Genomic DNA, 27,116 nt, shown 5'->3' with positions numbered 1-27,116 from the left:
ATGACTGCAGTCATTGGAAATGAAAATTAAGCCACGTCTCCATTATTTCATTTAATTATAGCATCAATAACAAAGCTTTTGTCATGATACCGCAGATCGAAATGCTTCATATTAATGTTCCCATAGACCGAGAAAAATGATTTCATCTGAAACTGTTCTTTTTAGTACAAAGCATGTAAAACATATGTAAATTGGCTGTTTAAATAGTGGGCCTCATTTACTAAGGCTTTTCTGAGTAGATTTTGTAGGGTTTTTTGTGTTTCAATTGTTGTGCTTAAGAATAAAAAATAAAAAAAATCCAAAACATCTACTAACTCTCCACTTTACACAGAAAACTCTATAAAGGGGCCTAGCCATGTACTAATGTCTCTGTTACATTATGCGCTCTGGCCGCACACGCTTGCCATGAGCACATAGTCCTGTTACCTGCTGCTGCTGCTGCTGACGGAGGTGGGACTCACATCACGTCCATCACTCACCTGTTGCTTCTCCTGCCCCAGCCTCTGCCTCACTGCTCTGGCCTAAGTGTCCCTGACCCCTAGGGCGTGCACGCCGGAGCTTTAAGATTTAAAGGGCCAATGCGCTCATTAGTGTGATTCACCTGTGGCTCATTTATATATTCCTCCACCCTCCTCACTCCCCTGCTGGACCTTTGTTGCCTTAAGCCTGAGAGAAAGCATTCCTGTTTCTGCCTTGTTGTGTATCTGATCCTTCACTTTGTGACCCCACCTTGCTGCACTGCCCCCTGCCTATTGACCTCCTGCTACGTCCTGACTACGCAACCATGCTGCCTGCCCTGACCTTCTGCTATCCAGACTATGAGCTGCCTTATCCCTCCTGTGCCTCCCATCTCCTCAGCCGCCTGTGTGGTCGAGCCGTGCCAGGGGTAGCGACCTGGGTGCCGCCTGTCGCAGCAAGTCCATCCTGCTTTGTGGCGGGCTCTGGTGAAAACCAGCGGCACTTTAGACTCCACTCCCTGGTACGGTCCGAGTCATCTCTCCACACAGGTCAAGTGGATCCACATCCACCGGGGTTCCTGTCTTCTGAAACATGAGTGTTACAGTCTCCACATAAAATGTGGTAGATTTGAGCTCTGGAATACTCGACAGCTCAGGTGTAAAAAAGGCAAAATGTAGGGAAGATTGGCAAATACAAATACAATAGTAAATGCTGAGGAAAAATATCTGTCAGAAACAAAAACCCCGAAAGAAAACTACACTTCACTCTTAGTAAATGACTCCCAGTGTACCCCTTGGAACACTGGAAAAACACATATTCCGTGCAGAATTTACCCTAGTTGAAACCAAACCTTTATATATACCTATATTATGCTTGTATATATTTTGTATGTTTTTCCTTTTTTTTATTACGTTATTTTATAAATGCAGCTTATGTCTGTATACTCTAGCTTGTATCCTCCAAATGATTGGCTGGTCATTTGACTAGCTAGTATAAAATACTGTATACCTCTGACAGTGACTGCTGCAGGAAAATGTTTGATGATTACTGCTGTGAATACTTAAAGGGGTAGTCCAGTTAAGTAAAATATAATTTATTTAATTCCCTCATGTAATGATAAATATATGTTCCCATGAAAGTATTTATAAGTAATGTACTGTTGCAGAGCTTTATAAAACAATAACCAGGTGAAATGCAGCAAAATGATCTATCCTGCGTCCACTCTGTCTCGGCTTTCTTCCTCTAACTGCCTCTGGCCCCCACCCTTGGAGACAGAGATCATGTGACTTTTGTGCTGTCTATGGGGCCTGACTTGCAGTTCTGTCTCTGAGTCCATGTAAGCCATGCCCCCTAGAAGCATCTGCACAGAAGAAAAATATCTGGTAACTCTGGGAGTGAGGGTGTTTAGAGGCCGGGGAATGGCTCCAGGAAACTTTAGCTGAGCAAGGGGGGACACAGAAGAGGACGCTGTATCAAATGTGGGGGAAGCAGGAGAAATCTTGATGTGGGATAAGACAAACTGTGTTCCTTATGAAGTAGAGGTGTGTGTGTCTGTCTGTCTGTCTTATGAAGCAGAGCTGTGTGTGTGTCTGTCCATTTCTCTCATGAAGCAGAGCTGTGTGGCTATGAAGCAGAGCTCTGTATGTGTCTATTATGAAGCAAAGCAGTGTGTCTCTTAAGAAGCAGAGCAGTGTGTGTCTCTTATGAAGCAGAGCTGTGTATGTTTCATGAAGCAGAGCTGTGAGCGTGTGTCTCTTACAAACAGGCCCGTCGCTACAGGACAGGCAAACCAAGCAATTGATTGGGGCCCCGAGCACAGCCAGTGCTTGCCTGTCCTGTAGTGATGGGGCAATTCCCCCATCACTAGGGCCGGATTAACAATCGTGCTCTTGGAGTTTGAGCTCTGGGCCCCCGGCACCCAGTCAAGCAAGAGGGCCCCCAAATGTCTGACATTTTTTTAAAAATAAACTCATTTGCAGCTTTGAAGTTCTTCTCACCTCACCACAATCACGCTCCCCCCACCCCCGCTGCACTTGGTATGTTTCCTCAGCCCCGGACTCTTCTCTCAACCTTCAGCTGGCAGGCGGAGGGGGAGGGGGGAGGAGAGAGCTGTGAGGAAAGGAGACCGCAGAGGCTGTACAACATGGGGCCTGACTAAAGTAGGTGTGTGTGGATATATATGTGTGTGTACATATCGGTATGCCTATGTGCTGTGCCTGTGTGTGTGTTACTACTGTGGATAACTATATATAAAGTGCATGTGTGTATCTATTCTATCTGTGTGTATGATGCATGTACAGTATGTAATGTGTACAGTATGTGTGTGTATGATGCATGTACAGTATGTAATGTGTACAGTGTGTTGTGTGTATGATGCATGTACAGTATGTAATGTGTACAGTATGTGTGTGTATGATGCATGTACAGTATGTAATGTGTACAGTGTGTTGTATGTATATGAAGCATGCACAGTATGTAATGTGTGCAGTATATTATGTGTGTATGATGCATGTACAATGTGTAAAGTGTGTTGTGTGTATGAAGCATGCACAGTATGTAATGTGTACAGTATGTGTGTATATGCATGTACAGTATGTCATGTGTACAGTATGTTGTGTGTATGAAGCATGCATGTACAGTATGTAATGTGTACAGTGTGTTGTGTGTGTATGATGCATGTACAGGATGTAATGTGTACAGTGTGTGTATGAAGCATGCACGTACAGTATGTAATGTGTGCAGTATCTGTGTTGTGTGTGTATGAACCATGCATGTACAGTATTTAATGTGTACAGTATGTGTGTATGATGCATGTACAGAATGTAATGTGTACAGTGTGTGTGTGCTGCATGTAGAGGATGTAATGTGTACAGTATGTGTGTGTATGATTCATATACAGTATGTAATGTGTAAAGTATGTGTGTGTATGAAGCATGCATGTACAGTATGTAATGTGTACAATATGGTGTGTGTGTGTATGATGCATGTACAGGATGTAATGTGTACAGTATGTGTGTGTATGAAGCATGCATGTACAGTATGTAATGTGTACAGTATGTTGTGTGTGTATGAAGCATGCATGTACAGTATATAATGTGTACAGTATGTTGTGTGCATGGAGCATGTACAGTATGTGTGTGTATGATGCATGTACAGTATGTAATGTGTACAGTATGTGTGTATGATGCATATACAGTATGTAATGTGTACAGTATGTTGTGTGTGTATGAGGCATGTACAGTATGTAATGTGTACAGTATGTGTGTGTATGTGTGTGTGTATGAAGCATGCATGTACAGTATGTAATGTGTACAGTATGTTGTGTGTATGATGCATGTACAGGATGTAATGTGTACAGTATGTTGTGTGTGTATGAGGCATGCATGTACAGTATGTAATGTGTACATTGTGTTGTGTGTATGATGCATGTACAGTATGTAATGTGTACAGTATGTTGTGTGTATGAAGCATGCATGTACAGTATGAAATGTGTACAGTATGTTGTGTGTGTATGACGCATGCATGTACAGTATGTAATGTGTACAGTATGTTGTGTGTATTAATCATGCATGTACAGTATGTAATGTGTACAGTATCTGTGTGTGTATGATGCATGCATGTACAGTATGTAATGTGTACAGTATGTTGTGTGTGTATGAAGCATGCATGTACAGGTATGTAATGTGTACAGTATCTGTGTGTAGAAGCATGCATGTACAGTATGTAATGTGTACAGTATATGTGCATGTATGAAGCATGCATGTACAGTATATGTGTGCATGAAGCATGCATGTACAGTATGTAATGTGTACAGTATGTGTGTGTATGATACATGTACAGTATGTAATGTGTACAGTATGTTGTGTGTGTATGAAGCATGCATGTACAGTATGTAATGTGTACAGTATGTTGTGTGTATCAAGCATGTACAGTATGTAATGTGTACAGTATGCGTGTGTATGATGCATGTACAGTATGTAATGTGTACAGTATGTGTGTGTATGATGCATGTACAGTATGTAATGTGTACAGTATGTTGTGTGTGTATGATGCATGTACAGTATGTAATGTGTACAATATGTGTGTGTGTATGAAGCATGCATGTACAGTATGTAATGTGTACAGTGTTTTGTGTGTATGATGCATGTACATGATGTAATGTGTACAGTATGTTGTGTATGTATGAGGCATGCATGTACAGTATGTAATGTTGTGGGTTGTGTGTATGATGCATGTACAGTATGTAATGTGTACAGTAGGTTGTGTGTGTATGAAGCATGCATTTACAGTATGTAATGTGTACAGTATGTTGTGTGTATGAAGCATGCATGTACAGTATGTAATGTGTACAGTATATGTGTGTGTATGAAGCATGCATGTACAGTATGTAATGTGTACAGTGTGTTGTGTGTATGATGCATGTACAGTATGTAATGTGTACAGTATGTTGTGTGTGTATGAAGCATGCATGTACAGTATGTAATGTGTACAGTGTGTTGTGTGTATGATGCATGTACAGGATGTAATGTGTACAGTATGTTGTGTGTGTGTGTGAGGCATGCATGTACAGTTTGTAATGTGTACAGTGTGTTGTGTGTATGATGCATGTACAGTATGTAATGTGTACAGTATGTTGTGTGTATGAAGCATGCATGTACAGTATGTAATGTGTACAGTATCTGTGTGTGTATGAAGCATGCATGTACAGTATGTAATGTGTACAGTATGTTGTGTGTATATGAAGCATGCATGTACAGTATGTAATGTGTACAGCATCTGTGTGTATAAGCATGCATGTACAGTATGTAATGTGTACAGCATCTGTGTGTATAAGCATGCATGTACAGTATGTAATGTGTACAGTGTGTTGTGTGTATGATGCATGTACAGTATGTAATGTGTACAGTATGTTGTGTGTGTATGAAGCATGCATGTACAGTATGTAATGTGTACAGTGTGTTGTGTGTATGATGCATGTACAGGATGTAATGTGTACAGTATGTTGTGTGTGTGTGTGAGGCATGCATGTACAGTTTGTAATGTGTACAGTGTGTTGTGTGTATGATGCATGTACAGTATGTAATGTGTACAGTATGTTGTGTGTATGAAGCATGCATGTACAGTATGTAATGTGTACAGTATCTGTGTGTGTATGAAGCATGCATGTACAGTATGTAATGTGTACAGTATGTTGTGTGTATATGAAGCATGCATGTACAGTATGTAATGTGTACAGCATCTGTGTGTATAAGCACGCATGTGCAGTATGTAATGTGTACAGTATGTTGTGTGTATGGAGCATGCATGTACAGTATGTAATGTGTACAGTATCTGTGTGTATGAAGCATGCATGTACAGTATGTAATGTGTACAGTATGTTGTGTGTGAATGAAGCATGCATGTACAGTATGTAATGTGTACAGTATCTGTGTGTAGAAGCATGCATGCTCAGTATGTAATGTGTACAGTATATGTGTGTGTGTATGAAGCGTGCATGTACAGTATGTAATGTGTACAGTGTGTTGTGTGTATGATGCATGTACATGATGTAATGTGTACAGTATGTTGTGTGTGTATGAGGCATGAATGTACAGTTTGTAATGTGTACAGTGTGTTGTGTGTATGATGCATGTGCAGTATGTAATGTGTACAGTATGTTGTGTGTGTATGAAGCATGCATGTACAGTATGTAATATGTACAGTATCTGTGTTTATGAAGCATGCATGTACAGTATGTAATGTGTACAGTATCTGTGTGTAGAAGCATGCATGTACAGTATGTAATGTGCACAGTATGTTGTGTGTATGAGGCATGGATGTACAGTATGTAATGTGCACAGTATCTGTGTGTATGAAGCATGCATGTACAGTATGTAATGTGTACAGTATGTTGTGTGTGTATGAAGCATGCATGTACAGTATGTAATGTTTACAGTATCTGTGTGTAGAAGCATGCATGCACAGTATGTAATGTGTACAGTATCTGTGCATGTATGAAGCATGCATGTACAGTATGTAATGTGTACAGTATATGTTTGTGTATGAAGCATGCATGTACAGTATGTAATGTGTACAGTATGTGTGTGTATGATACATGTACAGTATGTAATGTGAACAGTATGTTGTGTGTGTATGAAGCATGCATGTACAGTATGTAATGTGTACAGTATGTGTGTATGAAGCATACATGTACAGTATGTAATGTGTACAGTATGTTGTGTGTGTATGAAGCATGCATGTACAGTATGTAATGTGTACAGTATGTTGTGTGTGTATGAAGCATGCATGTACAGTATGTAATGTGTACTGTGTATTGTGTGTGTATATATAATGCATTCAGTGGCGGATTCAGGGGGGGAAACAGGGCAATTGCCCCATCCCGTGTGTGTGCGCCCATTGGAAAGCAGCGCGGAGGAGCTGAGCAGCGAACAGGACATGCGCTGGCCAGCATGGTAAGTCACCAGCAGCACATCAGCTTCAGTGCTCTGACCACCGCTCCTCCAGTCCCGGGACCTGCTTCTATGGTGGCCGGACCAGAGGAGCAGTGGTCAGAGCACTGAAGTAGGGCAGTAAAACGGCATACAGCCTCAAGCCATACACTGTATGGCTGGAGGCTGTATGTCTGTGGGGGAACATACTACACCTAATGTGGGGGGGACTATACTGCACCTAATATGGGGGAACTATACTGCACCTAATGTGGGAGGACTATACTGCATCTAATGTGGGGGAACTATAGCCTAATGTAGGGAGAACTATACTGCACATAATGTGGAGTACTATACTGCACCTAATGTGGAGAACTATACTGCACCTAAGGTGTAGAACTATACTGCACCTAATGTGGGGTAAACTATACTGCACCTAATGTGTGGAACTATACTGCACCTAATGTGGAGAGAACTATACTGCACCTAATGTTGGGAGAATTATACTGCACCTAATGTGGGGGACTATACTGCACCTAATGTGGGGAGAACTATACTGCACCTAATGTGGAGAACTATACTGCACCTAATGTGGGGAACTATACTGCACCTAATGTTGGGGGACTATACTGCACCTAATGTGGGGGAACTACAGCCTAATGTGGGGGCACTGTACAGCACCTAATGTGGGGAACTATACTGCCTAATGTGAGGGAACTATACTGCACCTCATGTGGGGGACTATACTGCACCTAATTTGGGGAGCTATACTGCACCTAATGTGGGGAGCTATACTGCACCTAATGTGGGGGAACTATACTGCACCTAATGTGGGGAGAACTCTGCTGCACCTAATGTGGGGGGAACTCCGCTGCACCTAATGTGGGGGGAACCCTGCTGCACCTAATGTGGGGGGAACTGTGCCGCACCTAACGCGGGGGGGAACTCTGCCGCACCTAACGTGGGGGGAACTGTGCCGCACCTAACGTGGGGGGAACTGTGCTGCACCTAATGTGGGGGCCTCGTATCGACGTTCGCTCATGTCACGCTCCCAGCATTCCAGGATCGGCAATACTGCGTCCTGACACCGGCCCTAGAGCGTGACGTACGTGAACATCAAGGGGGGAGGTCCTCCATGTCCATTTTGCTTGGGGCCCCCAAATTCCTTCAAACGGCCCTGCTTACAAAACAGAGCTATGTTTTGTGTGTGTGTCTTATAAAGCAGAGCAGTGTGTATGTGTGTGTGCATGTGTATTTATCTCTTATGAAGCAGAGCTGTGTGTTTTTGTCTCTTATAAAGCAGAGCTATAGTCAGCTATGTTACCTCCAAGACCTGGACCATACTACCTTTGAGGCTGGGACCTCGGAGCCTGCAATTTGCTCTGGGGCCTGGCTTACTGCAGCATCTCTCTGGTAAGCTAGGCCTCCTTTACGACATGATCCCCAACCAGTGAGCCTCTAGCGGTTGCAAAGCTACGACTCCCAGCATGCCCGGATAGCCTATGGTTGCCTGGGCATGCTGGGAGTTTTAGTTCTGCAACAGCTGGAGGCACCCTGGTTTGGAAACACTGATCATATATATATATATATATATATATATATATATATATATATATATATATATATTGCACAATAACTCAAATGAAAAAAATACATGTGTGTATGTAGTTTTATTCAAATAAATATGTGTGTATATGTAATGTTTCTATACAATCTATATATATATATATATATATATATATCCCCTTAAGGACCAAGGGCGTACAGGTACGCCCTTGGACCTGCTCTCCTGATATAACGCAGGGTTACACAGTAACCGCGCGTCATATCACGGCGGGCCCGGCGTCATAGTGAAGCCGGGACCCGCCTCTAATAGCGCGCAGTTCCGATCGCGGCACCGCGCGCTATTAACCCTTTAGCCGCGCACTCAGAGCTGAGCCGCGCGGCTAAAAGTGAAACCGAAAGTGGCCGGCTAGCTCAGTCGGGCTGTTCGGGATAGCCGCGGCTAATCGCGGCATCCCGAACAGCTGACAGGACAGCGGGAGGGCCCCTTCCTGCCTCCTCGCTGTCCGATCGCCGAATGACTGCTCAGTGCCTGAGATCCAGGCATGAGCAGTCATGCGGCAGAATCGTTGATCACTGGTTTCTTATGAGAAACCAGTGATCAGCATAGGAGATCAGTGTGTGCAGTGTTATAGGTCCCTATGGGACCTATAACACTGCAAAAAAAAAGTGGAAAAAAAAAGTGAATAAAGATCATTTAACTCCTCCCCTATTAAAAGTTTTAATCACCCCCCTTTTCCAATAAAAAAAAAACACAGTGTAAATAAAAAGAAAAATGAACATATATGGTATCACCGCGTGCGGAAATGTCCGAATTATAAAAAGATATCATTAATTAAACCGCTCGGTCAATGGCGTGCGCGCAAAAAAATTCCAAAGTCCAAAATAGTGCATTTTTGGTCACTTTTTATATCATTTAAAAATGAATAAAAAGCGATCAATAAGTCCTATCAATGCAAAAATTGTACCGTTAAAAACTTCAGATCACGGCGCAAAAAAATGAGCCCTCATACCGCCCCATACACGGAAAAATAAAAAAGTTATAGGGGTCAGAAGATGACAATTTTAAACGTATTAATTTTCCTGCATGTAGTTATGATTTTTTTCAGAAGTCCGAAAAAATCTAATCTATATAAGTAGGGTATCATTTTAATCGTATGGACCTACAAAATAAAGATAAGGTGTCATTTTTACCGAAAAATGTACTACGTAGAAACGGAAGCCCCCAAAAGTTACAAAACTGCGTTTTTTTTTCAATTTTGTCGCACAATGATTTTTTTTTCCGTTTCACCGTAGATTTTTGGGCAAAATGACTGACGTCATTACAAATTAGAATTGGTGGCGCAAAAAATAAGCCATCATATGGATTTTTAGGTGCAAAATTGAAAGAGTTATGATTTTTTAAAGGCAAGGACCAAAAAAGAAAATGCAAAAACGGAAAAACCCACGGTCCTTAAGGGGATATATATAGTATACAAAAAAGAAGATTGCAGCAGCACACATTGGTCAAAAAATTTAGGCTCTTAGCGCACTTTTGTGATAAAAAAACGTGTGGATGGGGGACACGTTTTTTATCAAAAAAGTGCGCTAAGAGCCTCAATTTTTTGACCAATGTGTGCTGCTGCAATCTTCTTTTTTGTATACTCTGTATCTGCCACAGCAGTGTGCACCTGTGTATTAGGTTGTTGTGCTGGCTATTTTTCTTTTTGCTTATATATATATATATATATATATATATATATATATATATATATAATGTTTTAGTAGAGCCTTATTGGGGAGATATATCTCTGTCTATATATACACCAGCGTATCCAGTAAAAAGTGGTCTCACAGTGGTCTCACAGTCCTTGACTTGACAAGGGTGGTGTGAGACTAAAGAAACGTAGTCCTTGTATCTATGGGATAAAGCTACAACACTTTTTACTGGATACGCTGGTGGGCTGCAGTCAAATCCTTTCTTTTGTCTATCTACTGTGTTGGACCCAGGACCGGGGCCCCTGCGACTGCCTGCACCCACTAACTCTAACTCATGTGTGTGTGTGTGTGTAAATACACTATAGCAGTACTAAAATATGGTATATTTTTATATAGCATATAAAATGCTCCTGTGGTAGTCTGCAATATATGGATTTATCTGAGGTTGAATATGGTATGCTACATATCTTGAATTAGATGTTGATTATGCTGCACGTAATAATCCCAGTTCCTACTCTTCCTTTTATTTTTTTATATGTTTCTTTATTTTTATTTTACTTGAGTTCAGGATTAGGATAGCAGCGCAGGCATAGTAGCAACTGCTACAGGCCGACTGTGCTATGATGTTTACACAGAACCGATCGATGAGCGGTACTCTTTTTTTGTAGTTATTAGGATGTTAATTAAGAATATTTTCATTCATCTGATGTTATTTCATCAATACATTGTATGTATGTAAAATGGAGTGTTGTTTCAAGCCTTATTCTATAATAACTATAAATTTATTACTTAACTGGGTATTTAAACCCCTGATTTTGTTTGTATCAGCATTCCTGATAAAGGCTTCATGGAGAAGCTGAAATGTTGCCATTACTGAGACATGAGAAAATACATTCTAAGTACTGCACCATTGCTTTTGGTTATTAACAAGGACCTTGCTCAGGTTGTGGCTGCTGGCACCTTGAACTTTGGACTGGCTAATTAGTGCTGTAATTTATTTTAGGATTATATATATATATATATATATATATATATATATATATATATATGCTCTCAAATCTGCCTATATGTATATATATATATATATATATATATATATATATATATATATATGCTCACAAATCTGCCTACAGAGAGTGATCAGTGCATATAGATGAGGGAGGTGTGTGTGCCTCAGCCAAGCAGGGAAATCATACATGGCTGATTGAAGCTCGGATCTCTGAGCTGAGGAAAAGGGAGTGTGACATATAGTCATCATGTGATGCTAGTAATCATGTCATCATGTGTGAAAAGATTGACTGGACTTCCTGCCTGGAGGAAAATCTGAGCGAAACAGGGTATGTGTTCAGCACAGATCACACTTTACATTGCAAAGTTATATAACTTATAACATTTATTTAAAGGGGTACTCCAGTGGAAAACTTTTAATTTTTTTTAATTTATTTTTTTTAGATAAACTGGTGCCAGAAAGTTAAACAGATTTGTAAATTACTTCTATTAAAAAATCTTAATCCTTCTAATACTTTTTAGGGGCTGTATACTAAAGAGGAAATGTTTGTCTTTTTGAATTTCTCTTATGTCATGACCATGGTGCTCTCTGCTGATCTCTGCTGTCCATTTTAGGAACTGTCCAGAGAGGGAGAAAATCCCTGTAGCAAACATATGCTGTTCTGGACAGTTCTTAAAATGGACAGCAGAAGTCAGAAGAGAGTACTGCGGTCGTGACATAAGAGAAATCCAAAAAGAAAAACATTTACTTTGTAGTATACGGCCCCTAAAAAGTACTGGAAGGATTAAGATTTTTTTAATAGAAGTAATTTACAAATCTGTTTATCTTTCTGGCACCAGTTGATTAAAAAAAAAAAAAGTTTTCCATGGGAGTACCCCTTTAACATATGCTGCTATGTAAAAGTAATTTAATTTGGCTGGAGTTCTCCTTCAATAGCTTACCCAGAATCAAGTTTTTTTTAAAATATTTTTAACGACTCATACAAGGATGGACTGATAGCGGGTGCCCTGAAGAACAATCTAAACAAGCTCTATTTCCGTTCCAAACACATTATTAGCATATGATTTATTTTACACTGTAGATACTACTGGTTGCTTTTCTGACTCATATAATATAAAGACATTTTGTTCTTACATTAATATTGAATATTGAATGTTGAAATATCCAGATATGCTTTTCGTTAACTTCTGCAATTGAATTTCCTTTTATATGGCAAGTTATGTAACAAAATTCAATCAAAACTTATATAGCAGAGTGCAACAATGGAAATTCAACAACTAAAGTTGGCCATACGTATTATTATTATGCTATCCAAACTCACCAATGTTCTGTAGGACAGACTGACTTTGTAATATATATTCCAACTGTACTGTTTATCTTTACTTGCATCTCACCTTTAACAGCAGATGTGTGGAAAGAGAAGGATGGGGCAGATGGATTTTTACATGCCCCCTCATGTTGTACTCAAAGGAGTACTTAGCTGACAGCAATCTGAAGCATATGGCCAGGTCAACATATTTTTAAGCGATCTGATCATGTTCCCATATGGGCCTCAATGAAAAGTGGTGTAATAATACTAAAAAAAAAAACACACACTTGCGAAAAACAAAGTAATTACATGCAAAGAAATCATGAAAATTCAAAATGCAGTAGCACAAGGGCAGAGACCCTGAGCAGAAACCCTGTGTTTTACTAAAAAAAAAAGTTTACTTATTCAGGATGCAGGGCGTATGGGTACACCCTTGCGTCCTGGTACTTAAGGCCACAGGGCATACCTGTATGCCCTGGTCTCATTACTGGTGTTTGAAGCATGCTCACAAGCTAAGCAAGCTTCAGACCCAGTGGGTCCTAATTGCTATCAGCAGCCAGGACCCAGAGTTAATGCCGGGTATCGCCAATTGGGCTGGCATTAACCCTTTAGAAGCTGAGATCAAAGTTGATTGCATCATCTAAAATGAAAGTAAAACAAACCCAGCAGCTGAGCGGAGCTGATCAGGACCATCACAATGAAATTGCGATGTCTCGATCAGCTGAGAAGATGGCGGGAGGGCTCTTACCTGCCACCTCACCGTCTGATCGATAATCCTCTGCTGTCTTCAGCCTCCACAGGCTTGAGCAGCAGAGCACCAATAACACTGCTCAATGCTAAGTTAAAGCTCAGCATTGAACGGTGTATGCAACCGCAATATATATAGCCCTTTTGCTAATAAAAGTTTGAATCCCCCCTCCCTTTTCAAATTTTTTTACATAAAATGATGAAATCAAAAATAAACATAAACATATGTGGTACTGCCGTGTGCATAAATGTCCCAACAATTAGAATATAAGGATAGTTAAACTGCACAGTCGATGGTGTACACGTAAAATAATACCAAAGTCCAAAATTGTGCATTTTTTGTAACTTCCTATACCATAAAAACATGTATAAAAAGTGATTAAACATAAGTCCTCATATAACCCCATATGCGTAAAAAATGGGTCAGAAGATGACAATTTTAAACATACAAATTCTGGTGCATGTAGTTAATAATTAATAATAAAAGTAGTCAAATAAAATACAACCTGTATAAATTGGGTCTCCTTGTAACAGTGTGAACCTACAGAATAATGATAAGGTGTCATTTGTACAGAAAAGTGCACTGCGTAGAAACGGAAGCCCCCAAAATTTACAAAATGGCATTGTTTTTTTATTTTTTCCCCAAACAAATATTTTTTTTTTGTTTCGCCATAGGTTATAAAATAAGTGATGTAATTACAAAATATGATTGGCGACACAAAAAAACAAGCCTTTATATAGGTCTGTAGGTGCAAAATTTTAAGCATTATGATTTTTAGAAGGGGAGGAGGAAAAAACGAAAGTGCAAATACAAAAATTGGCTGGGTCCTTAAGGTCAAAATGGGGCCAAAATGAGTCCTTATGGGGTTAATACAATTTATTTACAAATTTCTAAACTAATTGTACAGATTGATGCTATATTTAAAATTCTAAATAATGTTCAATGACAATAATGAAAGGAAATGCTAGGCATTTGTTACAGATTTACATTCTCATTATTCTTAAGTTAAGAATTTTGATGACCTTTCAATTTTTGATTAGTGGGGGCTACCTTTCGCACCACAGCTGATGAACGTTTTGAAAGTTACAAATGTGCAGGTGAGCGCAGCAACATTTTTGTTTATGCCTATCTGTGCCCCTGCATGCTTTACATGTTGTAGCAGCTGTGCAGGATATTGCACCTTGCCCCATTTGTTTAACCCCTTAAGGACGCAGGACGTAAATGTACGTCCTGGTGAGGTGGTACTTAACGCACCAGGACGTACATTTACGTCCTAAGCATAACCGCGGGCATCGGAGCGATGCCCATGTCATGCGCGGCTGATCCCGGCTGCTGATCGCAGCCAGGGACCCGCCGGCAATGGCCGAAGCCCGCGATCTCGCGGGCGTCCGCCATTAACCCCTCAGGTGCCGGGATCAATACAGATCCCGGCATCTGCGGCAGTTCGCGATTAAAATGAACGATCGGATCGCCCGCAGCGCTGCTGCGGGGATCCGATCATTCATAACGCCGCACGGAGGTCCCCTCACCTTCCTCCGTGCGGCTCCCGGCATCTCCTGCTCTGGTCTGTGATCGAGCAGACCAGAGCAGGAGATGACCGATAATACTGATCTGTTCTATTACCTATACATAGAACAGATCAGTATTAGCAATCATGGTATTGCTATGAATAGTCCCCTATGGGGACTATTCAAGTGTAAAAAAAAATGTAAAAGTAAAAGTAAAAAAAAAGTGAAAAATCCCCTCCCCCAATAAAAAAGTAAAACGTCCGTTTTTTCCTATTTTACCCACAAAAAGCGCAAAAAACATTTTTTATAGACATATTTGGTATCGCCGCGTGCGTAAATGTCCGAACTATTAAAATAAAATGTTAATGATCCCGTACGGTGAACGGCGTGAACGAAAAAAAAATTTAAAAGTCCAAACTTCCTACTTTTTTAATACATTTTATAAAAAAAAAATTATAAAAAATGTATTAAAAGTTTTTTATATGCAAATGTGGTATCAAAAAAAAGTACAGATCATGGCGCAAAAAATGAGCCCCCATACCGCCGCTTATACGGAAAAATAAAAAAGTTATAGGTCATCAAAATAAAGGGATTATAAACGTACTAATTTGGTTAAAAAGTTTGTGATTTTTTTTTAAGCGCAACAATAATATAAAAGTATATAATAATGGGTATCATTTTAATTGTATTGACCCTCAGAATAAAGAACACATGTCATTTTTACCATAAATTGTACGGCGTGAAAACGAAACCTTCCAAAATTAGCAAAATTGCGTTTTTCGTTTTAATTTCCCCACAAAAATAGTGTTTTTTGGTTGCGCCATACATTTTATGATATAATGAGTGATGTCATTACAAAGGACAACTGGTCGCGCAAAAAACAAGCCCTCATACTAGTCTGTGGATGAAAATATAAAAGAGTTATGATTTTTAGAAGGCGAGGAGGAAAAAATGAAAACGTAAAAATTAAATTGTCTGAGTCCTTAAGGCCAAAATGGGCTGAGTCCTTAAGGGGTTAAAGGGGTACTCCGGCAAAAAAAATATATATATTTTAAATCAACTGGTGCCAGAAAGTTAAACAGTTTTGTAAATTACTTCTTTTTAAAAATCTTAACTCTTCCAGTACTTATCCAGTACTTGACCACAGTGCTTTCTGCTGACACCTATGTCTGTCTCAGAACTGTCAAGAGCAGGGGAGGTTTGCTATGGGGATTTGCTCTAACTCTGGACAGTTCCTGACATGGACAGAGGTGTCAGCAGAGAGCACTGTGGTCAGACTGAAAATAAATTGAAAAAGAAAATAACTTCCTGTGAAGCATACAGCAGTTGATAAGTACTGGAAGGATTACGATTTTTAAATAGAAGTAATTTACAAATCTGTTTAACGTTCTGGCACCAGTTGATTTTAAAAAAAATAGTTTTTCACCGGAGTACCCCTTTAAACAGGGACTTGGCAACTACATACTGTACATTGTTTACCCCTTGTCTCAACCCTGTCTAAAAATGGACATATAAGTCATGTAAAATAAAGGTCCATTTTACTGTAGACAATTTTCAACATATACCTTATTAGATTCACTCTTTGTGTTCTTGTATGAACGCATGGACTGCATATGAAAGCGATCAAAACTTACAGCATGTCTTTCTCACATGGCAGAAGTTTTTTTTTTTTTTTTTTTTAAGTCATAGCGTCCATTTTAAGTTGGTTCATAGGACTTGCAGAATTGAATTCTACTGTACCTTTCATGCACCTCTTGAAATAACCATAGTTCTAATCTCCCCTTACAGTCATGAGAAATTGGTAGTTCTTTCCATATAGAAGTGGTCACAGTATACTTTGTAGGATATAAGAAGAAAAAGGGGGGAGACAGATATGGCGCTATATAGTGTCGATTATCCGCGATTAGCGGGAGTATAGGTTAGTTGGTAGAGAAAATGCTCACCTTTGCAGGTTGCGCTGAATGCAGGCGCAACACTGTTAAGCGTTTTGAGCAGGTTCTTTGGGCTGGTGCGTCGGGAGCAGCTGGCCGTTGGTCCCAGCGAGGACGGTGGATAATGCAGGGATACAGATGTGGAGGACGGGAATCCTGGCTGGGGTTCCCTTATTCTTCCAGTAGAAAACCGACTTTGGCACTGAGAGCGCTACACCAGTGGCATGATTACACAGGAGTTGGGGGTAGCTTTGTATCAAACTTTTTATTGAGATCATAAAAAGTTGTAATACATAGGGACTACGCATTTCGGAGGGGTTCCCTCCTTCCTCAGGTCCAAGTTCTAATAACCATAGTTCTAATCTCCCCTTACAGTCATGAGAAATTGGTAGTTCTTTCCATACAGAAGTGGTCACAGTACACAGTATACTTTGTGGGATATGCTTAAAAAAAAAAAAAAAAAAAATAAGGAACACCCAGGCATCTTGTAATAAGGGAAAATTCATTCAATGACCTTAACAATTTAGTTTTTTTCATTATGTAAGAATTTTCTTTCTTATGATTGCAGGTTCTTAACCATTTACATAAAAAGCTAAGGAACATGTCAAAGAAGTCAGAAGCTTCAAAGAAAAAGGTAATTTTATTTATCAAAAAGTTAAATGGTTGATACAGAGTATTTATAAAAATAAACCTTTACAATCAGTTTCTATATTTATAGGCATCCAGCCTACTACAGTATTACTACAAACGTATATATTTACATTTTAGTTGTAGTGAGAACTGACATCATGTTTAGATTTTGCCTGGGATTGGCCTGGGAAAACTGAAATGAACCCATTATGGTGCAAGCTTATGATGAATTTTACTGTGTTCCTCTGACAGTTTGAAATCAACAGTAGTTTGTTTGAATGCCTGTGATATTGTGTTTCATCTACAACAGTGGTCTCAAACTTTGGCCCTCAAAATGTTGCAGAACTTCAACTCCCAGCATGCCCAGACAGCCATTGGCTGTCCATACATACTGGGAGTTGAAGTTTTACAACATCTGGAGGGCCACAGTTGGAGATTACTGATCTACAACCACCTCAAAAGTGACAAGCTTGTCCTTTGGTTGTTGATCACAGTGACATTTAGTGCATATTCAGGGCAGGTTCTGCCTATAGGCAGAATAGGCAGCCGCCTAGAGCGCCTTGATGGGGGCGCCACTCTGCCCGCTGCAAGAAAGTTAGTAGCCAGCCAACATCCAAAGTACCTGCCGCTCATCTGAAGCACCCACACAGCCAGCACCACCATCGCAACCCAAAAAAACCCCACCCCCCCTCGGTACCATAATAATCTGTATTCTGCAGCCTGCTGGAGGAGTGCAGTGTCACCTCTGAGGCCAGACAGGTAGGTCCTAACATTGTGCACACCTCCATACATCTGTCCCATGAGGAGTCGGGACCATTTCTGCCTATAAGCAGAATAGGCAGCCGCCTAGAGTGCCCTCTTGATGGGGGTGCCACTCTGCCTTCTGCTAGAAAGCTAGTAGCCAGCCAGCATCCAAAGTACCCGCTTCTCATCTGAAGCACCTGTCTAGCCAGCACCACCATTGCAACCCAACCACCCCCCCCCATTGGTACCATAATAATCTGCATTCTGCAGCCTGATAGAGGAGTGCAGTGCCACCTCAGAGGCCAGACAGGCAGGTCCTCACATTGTGCGCGCCTCCATACATCTGCCCCATGAGGAGGAGGTTTTCTAGAGTGTGTCACCCCAGTAGTAAGGTGGGGATTGTCACAGGGCAGAGCCATCGGGGGGGGGGGGGGGGGGGCAAAAATCCTTGTACTAGCCCTATGAATAGTTAATGTTCTGTGATAAGTGGTAAACATAGTAAATTGCAGTCACTATTAACAGAAAAACAATCTAATGAATTGTTAAATTTCTGGAAAAATCCTTAAAATATTTCTATTTGAATTATTTCTCAAAAATTATTATGATTTATTTATGTTACCAATTTTGGCCACTGTCATGAAAAAAAACTTGTTATAAGATCAGTCAGGGTTTGAGTATTCAGATTCTGAGTGATCATGAGAACGACTCGGGAGGAGTGCACACCTAGTGCATTCTCTCCCGACTCTATGTCACATGACCTTGATGGGCTAATAATGTGTAAATACTGAGCGGGGAAAGAAGCGCATAGCTGCCCACTTTTCTACTTACTAGCTTGGCTCGTTGGTAGGGATCTAAATACTCAGATTGAACACTCAGACAACTGAAAAAGACTTTTGACATGTCTCATGTTTTGATCACAGTGGGGTAGTTTTTGGCAGTGCACAGCTCTCTCCCCAGCTGTCATTCAAACCCGACATTTCACAATATAAGTTTATCCAACACAAGGTTGGATCTGGCGGATGGCCAGTGAGTTAAGCACAATGCTGTTCTCTTCCCCGGCCAATAACTAGTGACCGCAGCGGGTCTTAGAAATGAGACCCTATGTGATCAAAACTTTTGACAGGTCTTGGCGACATTTTTTTTTTTTTTAATCATAGCAACCCTTTAATACCCTAACAACTATCCAATGGTGTCTACAGCTTCTAGGAGAAAATAGAGCTGATAGATTCCCTCAAAGGAACACTGAAGAATATCAACCACATAACTGTTGTTGGAGCATATGGCAGGGTTCAGAAGGGAAAGAGATCAATTTTGCATATTTAACACAGACATTTTTGGAACAGTTTTTAGGCACTATGCACATTTGTAGTACCCATTGTGGAAACCCCCCAGAAGTTACCCCATTATGGAAACTATGCCCCTAAAAATATTTTTCTAGGGGTATAGTGAGCATTAGGACCCCACAGGTATTTAAGAACTTTTTAGCATTGTGCCAAGAAAATGAAAGCCTAAATTTTTCTAGGAGAATTCAATTTTGGAAACAAATGTCTTTTTTTCCACAAGAAACAAGTGTACAGCAACTGGGGCAGGGGACTGATGGTAGTTGTAGTGGTAGTGAGTGGACAGCAGGGGTGGTTAACTGGTAATAATTGTAGCGTGTTGACTGGTTGTAGTTGTACAGCAATAACCAAGTGAATACTTACATATCCGATTTGTTTTAGTCTTAGACATTGACAGGGCCTAGGACTCCATGAGATTTCCAACACTTGACCCCGGCTCTCTCATTGAGGAGCACATGTCATCTACCAGTAGTCAGCACAGGCTCCATTAATTTCTATGGGAGCGCCGATGATGCTCGAGTGCTGTACTCGGGTCTCTTCAGCGCTCCCATAAAAATGAAAGAAGCAGGTACCATCAGCTCGGTGACAGCCGGAATCCCGTTCTTGAGATCTCTGGGGTTCCCAGTTGTCAAACCCTCCGCAATCAGCTACTTATCCCCTTTCCTGTGCATAGGGGATACGTTAATTTTGGCTGAAGTTCTCCTTTAAGGTAAAGCTACCTGGGAAGGTGGCATGAGAATGCTGCTTTGAACCCATTTATACAAGATGGTCTGGCCCCAGCATCCTTTATAACCAGCAAGGAAAAATTTATATCAGTGATCTCCAACCTGTGGCTCTCTTGCTGCTGTAAAACCATGTTTACTTAAGTTTTAGAATGTACTAGATATATACTAGCTGAGTACCCCGCGTTGCCCGGTTTTTCATTCCTAATCCTTGTTGGGGAAGAAAATAAACAAAGGAGGAAGCTTTTGACTTCACATCCCATCCTTATATATTGTTGCCATATCCCAACCTCCTATCCCGTCCTCATATCCCGACCTCCTATCCCAACCTCCTATCCCAACCTCCTATCCTGTCCTCCTATCCCGTCCTCATATCGCGACCTCCTATCCCTTCTTCATATCCCGTCCTCCTATCTTGACCTCCTATCCTGAATTCCTATCCCTTGCTCATATCCTGTCCTCCTATCCCGTCCTCCTGTCTCGACCTCCTATCCCGACCTCCTATCTCGACCTCCTATCCTGTCCTCATATCTCAACCTCCTATCTCGACTTCCTATCCCGACCTCCTATCCCGACCTCCTATCCCGACCTCCTATCCTCTCCTAATATCTCGACCTCCTATGTCGACCTCCTATCCTGTCCTCATATCTCGACATCCTATCCCGACCTCCTTTCCCGTCCTCCTATTCTGTCCTCATATCCCGTCCTCATATCCTGTTCTCCTATCTTGACCTCCTATCTCGAACTCCCATCCCGACCTCCTATCCCAACCTCCTTTCCCGTCCTCCTATTCTGTCCTCATATCCCGTCCTCATATCCTGTTCTCCTATCTTGACCTCCTATCTCAAACTCCCATCCCGACCTCCTATCCCGACCCGTAATATGTGTACCAGGTATTGAAATATCTCCAGCCGTACGGAAGCTATGTGGGAACATACATTTCCCATTGATTTGCATGGGACTTTAAACAAAAACCCTGACCCGTACAAATGGGGGTAGTTAAGGGTTAAATTAACTATCCTATATTTTAAGTGGACTTATAAGTAACATGTGACCAAGTATTATCGAAATATCTCCAGCTGTTTGAAAATTATGCAGTAACATATATTTCCCATAGACTTGTACGGGACTTTAAACAGAAACCCTGCCCCTGGCAAATGGGGATGAGTAAGGGTTAAATCACCTATCCTATGTTTGTTGTTGAAATATAAGTAACATGTGTGCCAAGTTTCATGTTAATATCTTTAGCCGTTTGGATGTGATGCTGGAACATACACACATACATACATACGTACAGACAGACACACGTTGAGTTTTATATACATAGACTAGCTGAATACCTGGCGTTGCCCGGTTTTTCCTTCCTAATTCTTGTTGCGGAGAAAAATAAACAAATGAGGAAGCTTTTGACTTCATATCCCATCCTCATATATTTTTGTCATATCCCAACCCCATATCCTATCCTCACATCCAGACCTCCTATCCCGTCATCATATCTCGACCTTATATCCCATCCTCATATCCCATCCTCGAATTCCGACCTCCTATCCCGACCTCCTATCCTGACCTCCTATCTCGTCCTCCTATCTTGACCTCCTATCTCGACCTCATATCCCGACCTCCTATCTCGACCTCCTATCCCGACCTCCTATCCCGACCTCCTATCCCGTCCTCCTATCCCGTCCTCGTATCTTGACCTGCTATCCCATCCTCCTATCCTGTCCTCCTATCCTGACCCGTAATAAGTAGTGTTGCTCGCGAATATTCGCAATGCGAATTTTATTTGCGAATATCGCATATTCGCGAATTCGCAAATATTCGCGAATATAGCACTATATATTCGTAATTACGAATATTGTTTTTTTTTTTTTTCACAGTACATATCACAGTGATCATCCCTCTCTGCTTCCAGCTTGTGTGGTGTAAAGAAGGCTCGAATACTACTGTGTGAGATTGGTGTGCGAATTTTCGCATGTGCGAATTTTCGCATATGTTAATTTTTGTACATGCAAATTTTCGCATATGTTAATTTTCGCATACGCGAATTTTCGCATACGCGAATTTTCGCATATCTGAAAATAAAACGAGAATGTTACGAATATGCGAATATTCGCGAATATATGACGAATATTCGTCCATATATTCGCGAATATTCGCGAATTCGAATATGGCCTATGCCGCTCAAAACTAGTAATAAGTGTGCCAGGTATTGAAATATCTCCAGCCATTCGGAAGTTATGGAGGAACATACATTCCCATTGATTTGCATGGGACTTTACACAAAAACCCAACCCTTACAAATGGGGGTAGTCAAGGGTTAAATTAACTATCCTATGTTTTAAGTGGACATATAAGTAACATGTGACCAAGTATTATCGAAATATCTCCAGCCGTTTGGAAGTTATGCAGTAACATTTATTTCCCATTGACTTGTATGGGACTTTAAACATAAACTCCGCCCCTGGCAAATCGGGGTGGGTAAGGGTTAAATCACCTATCCTATGTTTGTTGTTGACATATAAGTAACATGTGTGCTAAGTTTCATGTTAATATCTTTAGCCGTTTGGACGTGATGCTGGAACATACATACACACACACACTCACGTTGAGTTTTATATATATAGACTAGCTGAGTACCCGGCATTGCCCGGTTTTTCCTTCCTAATCCTGGTTGGGGAGGAAAATAAACAAAGGAGGAAGCTTTTGACTTCATATACCGTCCTCATATATTTTTGTCATATCCCTTCCTCCTATCCCGTCCTCCTATCCCGTCCTCCTATCCCGTCCTCCTTCCCTGTCCTCATATTTCGACCTCCTTTCCCATCCTCATTTCCTCTCCTCCTATCTTGACCTCCTTTCCTGTCCTCCTATCTCGACCTCCTTTCCCGTCCTCCTATCCCGTCCTCCTATCCCGTCCTCCTATTCCGTCCATCTATCCCATCCTCCTATCCCGTCCTCCTATCCCGTCCTCCTATCCCGCCCATCTATCCCGTCCTTTTATCCCGTCCTCCTATCCCGTCCTCCTTTCCCGTCCTCCTTTTCCGTCCTCATATCTCAACCTCCTTTCCCGTCCTCATTTCCCGTCCTCCTTTTCCATCCTCCTATCCCGTCCTCCTATCCAGTCCATCTATCCCGTCCTCCTATCCCATCCTCCTATCCTGAGCTCCTATCCCGACCTCCTATCCCGAACGCCTATCCCGTCCTCCTATCCCGTCCTCCTATCCCGTCCTCCTATCACGACCTCCTATCCCGTCCTCCTATCACGACCTCCTATCCCGTCCTCCTATCTCGACCTCCTATACCGTCCTCCTATCTCGACCTCCTATCTCGACCTCTTATCCCGACCTCCTATTCCGACCTCCTATCCCGGTCCTCCTATACCGGTCCTCCTATAGCGTCCTCCTATCCCGTCCTCCTATCCCGACCTCCTATCCAGTCCTCCTATCCCGTCCTCCTATCTCGACCTCCTATCTCGACCTCTTATCCCGACCTCCTATTCCGACCTCCTATCCCGGTCCTCCTATACCGTCCTCCTATCCCGTCCTCCTATCCCGACCTCCTATCCCGTCCTCCTATCCCATCCTCCTATCCCGTCCTCCTATCCCGACCTCCTATCCCGACCTCCTATGTCGACCTCCTATCCCGACCCGTATTATGTGTACCAGTTTTTTAAATATCTCCAGCCGTACGGAAGTTATGTGGGAACATACATTTCCCATTGATTTGCATGGGACTTTATACAAAAACCCTGACCCTCACAAATGGGGGTAGTTAAGGGTTAAATCCCCTATCCTATGTTTGTTGTTGACATATAAGTAACATGTGTGCCAAGTTTCATGTTAATATCTTTATCCGTTTGGACGTGATGCTGAAACATGCACACATACATACATACATACACACACACACACACGTTGAGTTTTATATATATAGATGAAAAAGTTACCTTTTACAATTTATAGTGCAAAGCCAAAACCTGCCGTATTGTACTACAAAAGATACATTGTTGCCCTTAGCTGTGTCTGCAGCATGCCTGGGCTCGCAGTAGCAAAATAAGTAAAAAGCATGTACTAAATTATCAGATGTTTTCAATACATAACTGTAAGACATATGACTGCATTAGAATTTACAGGCTTATTTTGGCAGATACATAATAGGACATTTATTTAGCCATAGATATTGCATAAGCGGAAACAATTTGAGATATGTCTTTCATGACATCAAACCAAAGGATTCAAGTTAATGTGACTGAGCCGTATTCATGGGGCATCGATCAGTGTTGCGCAATTTATTTCTAAATAATTCTAGACCAGACCAGCTACATATTTCTGGGATCAGTACATAAGACGGCAGATGTACTAATTTAACCCTATAAAGTCATCTATGTACTTATATATTTATTTATGATTTGTATTCATCAGTTCCTTTTCTTCTGAGCCAGACACAACTGGTAAAAAGTTGCACAATTTGTGCATTTATTTGTCATCACAAACCTGAAGATATTGCTAAAATGCCTGAGGAAAAGGAGGATAGAGGGCAGGACATATGCAAACAAACTATTAAAATGTAGCAAAGTCCAGGCTATAGTTTATGTACATTAAATACTATGCAATATAGTCTGAATAGAAAAAAGTAGTAAAGGAAATGCCTATATAACTAATTGATGTAGTTCTGTGTTCTCTTTGTTGGGATATGCTATATTGCCATGTAATATCCTATTTCTTCAGACTAAACGTAGTCACATCCTTTTTCTCAGATGTATTGTTTAGAAAAATAATAGTTAGGTTGTTAGGCTAGGATATCAGGGTCAGCCTTACCATGGGACCCGGTGGGACCATTGTCCCAGGCGGTACTTTTCAACTGTGGCCCTTTGCTGCCCCCCCCCCCTTTTTTTGTGCCACCTGGATCCATGGTCAGGCCAGCTCTGCTGCTGCGCCGTGCCGCTTACCGGGTCTGGATGTCAGTGACGTCACTCGTCATGCCGCCACCAGAGAGAAGCACGGTGCAGGCCAGGTGAATGTGTGTGTCTCTGCTTCTATGTGTGTCTACCTAATGTGGGAAACTATGCTACTAATGTGGGGAATCTATTTTCATTAATAGAAATCATAGCTCCCTCACTAACTGGACTTTGTCTCAGGCAGGGACAAAGTCCAGTAAGTGAGGAAGGAGACTAGTACTTCTCCATGCTCACTCCTGTCCTATCAGACTGCAGCATGAAAACTGAGTGGAGGGGGTTACAGAGCAGCCTGCAGGGATTGGATGAAGAGACCCAGCACTCAAGGAGGAAGATGAGTCATGTAGAGTGAGGACATGCTCCCTCCAAAGCACAGAATTACAAACCAAGTGATCAACAGATAGAAGGTATTTGTGAGGGAAATATAGGTGGGATTTGGTGCTAAGTAACAGGATTAGATAATTAACATATAACATTTTTGTGTGGGATATGACAGATACTATTTAAATCCTGCAAAAAAAAAATTCTTGAGAATGGGATCAAACACAGTTACTAGTAGACTACCTTTGGTTATTTAAAAATCAAGGGTTGTGCTATGTGTAAGCTGCTGTATATGTTGCCAGTATCCCAATGTATATCTACAATGTACCTAAGGCTTAAGATAACATAATTCCAATGTAGTGAAAACACTGCTTCTATTTTCTCAATCCAATGTATAAAACAATTTATGGTACATAGGCTTTGTGAGATCAATAAATCAAGCCCTGGCTATTATACTTTAGAATCACTTGTGGCACTAAAAGGCTCTTTACAAAGTACATATACTTATTAAGAAAAACAATGACATTTTTTAAAGCTAAAATAAACTTACATCAGCTCAACATAGATCAATGACGGAAACTCAGCAGCCTGTACACATGTTGCCTATTAAATTAAATAGGTGAATGTGACTGAGATTGTCCATTTCTATGCTGGAAATAATGACATGGAATTAATTAAACGTGGCAGAAAGTAACCTGATTGTAACAGAGAAATGCAATAGAAGAAATACAGTATTCTCCACCGTTCATTGGCTCTCAAGCTGAAGTCATAGGTTGCAATATATAACGTTGGGGTTTTTATTTATTTATTGCTCGATGTGTTTTTTTCCAACTAATACTTATTTATATAGTTTAGAAAATTGAAGCTTTATCTAAGTGATTCCATCCCATATGGGTAGGGTTTAATAAGGAACCATTTTTTAGTTTCCTTTTAGTCTTTTTATGAGAGTTGAGACCAGTTCATTGACACTGTCCTTGGGCCCTGTTTGTTAATCTTCTTCTTTGTGTTTCTTCTATATTATCCTCATTGTCTGTCATGTCCCCTGAAGAGTCTTTTTTTATATACACACTGTTTTGATTAACTGGCATAATACTGTATTATGTTATACCCATGTGTTTTATGCCTCCTGCAGTCTTATATCTTGTGCTTTGATTATGTTCCATACCACGTCTTATGTGCTCACTTGTGAATTACTAGTTAACTAGAACTGTTTTAATGTGTATTTTAGACAAAGGGAACAGAAATAAACATGTAGCACAGGATGTGAATCACTAATGCATGAATTCGCAAAACAAAGAAAATTAACATCAATAATATTTACCCTTGTGGAAAAGTAACCTTAAACTTAACCCCTTAAGGACCAGGCCATTTTACACCTTAAGGACCGGAGCGTTTTTTGCAATTCTGACCACTGTCACTTTAAACATTAATAACTCTGAAATGCTTTTAGTTATCATTCTGATTCCAGATGTTTTTTTCATGACATATTGTACTTTAACTTAGTGGTAACATTTTATGGTAACTTGCATCCTTTCTTGGTGAAAAATCCCCAAATTTGATGAAAAAAATGAAAATTTAGCATTTTTCTAACTTTGAAGCTCTCTGCTTGTAAGGAAAATGTATATTCAAAATATATTTTTTTTGGGTTCACATATACAATATGTCTACTTTATGTTTGCATCATAAAATTTATGAGTTTTTACTTTTGGAAGACACCAGAGGGCTTCAAAGTTCAGCAGCAATTTTGACATT

The 27,116-nt window shown here is 40.8% G+C and overlaps 1 protein-coding gene across 2 annotated transcripts in view; it reads left to right on the top strand.

The window, feature by feature from the left end:
- The window catches only part of GALR1 (galanin receptor 1), a 381,431-nt gene that overhangs the window by 221,989 nt on the left and 132,326 nt on the right, over positions 1 to 27,116 (top strand). Inside the window, exon 2 of one of the 2 annotated variants that reach the window (XM_056521401.1) lies at positions 17,222 to 17,287. The exons of the other annotated variant lie outside the window; for it this stretch is intronic. Coding sequence (XP_056377376.1) covers positions 17,222 to 17,287 — 66 coding nt within the window. The remainder of the gene's footprint in view (positions 1 to 17,221; positions 17,288 to 27,116) is intronic. 2 annotated transcript variants of the gene reach the window in all.

The sequence above is a fragment of the Hyla sarda genome, chromosome 5 (assembly GCF_029499605.1).
Source record: "Hyla sarda isolate aHylSar1 chromosome 5, aHylSar1.hap1, whole genome shotgun sequence".
Lineage (NCBI taxonomy): Eukaryota > Metazoa > Chordata > Amphibia > Anura > Hylidae > Hyla > Hyla sarda.
The sequence above is the reverse complement of the archived record's forward strand: the minus strand, read 5'-3'. Positions and strand labels throughout refer to the sequence as shown.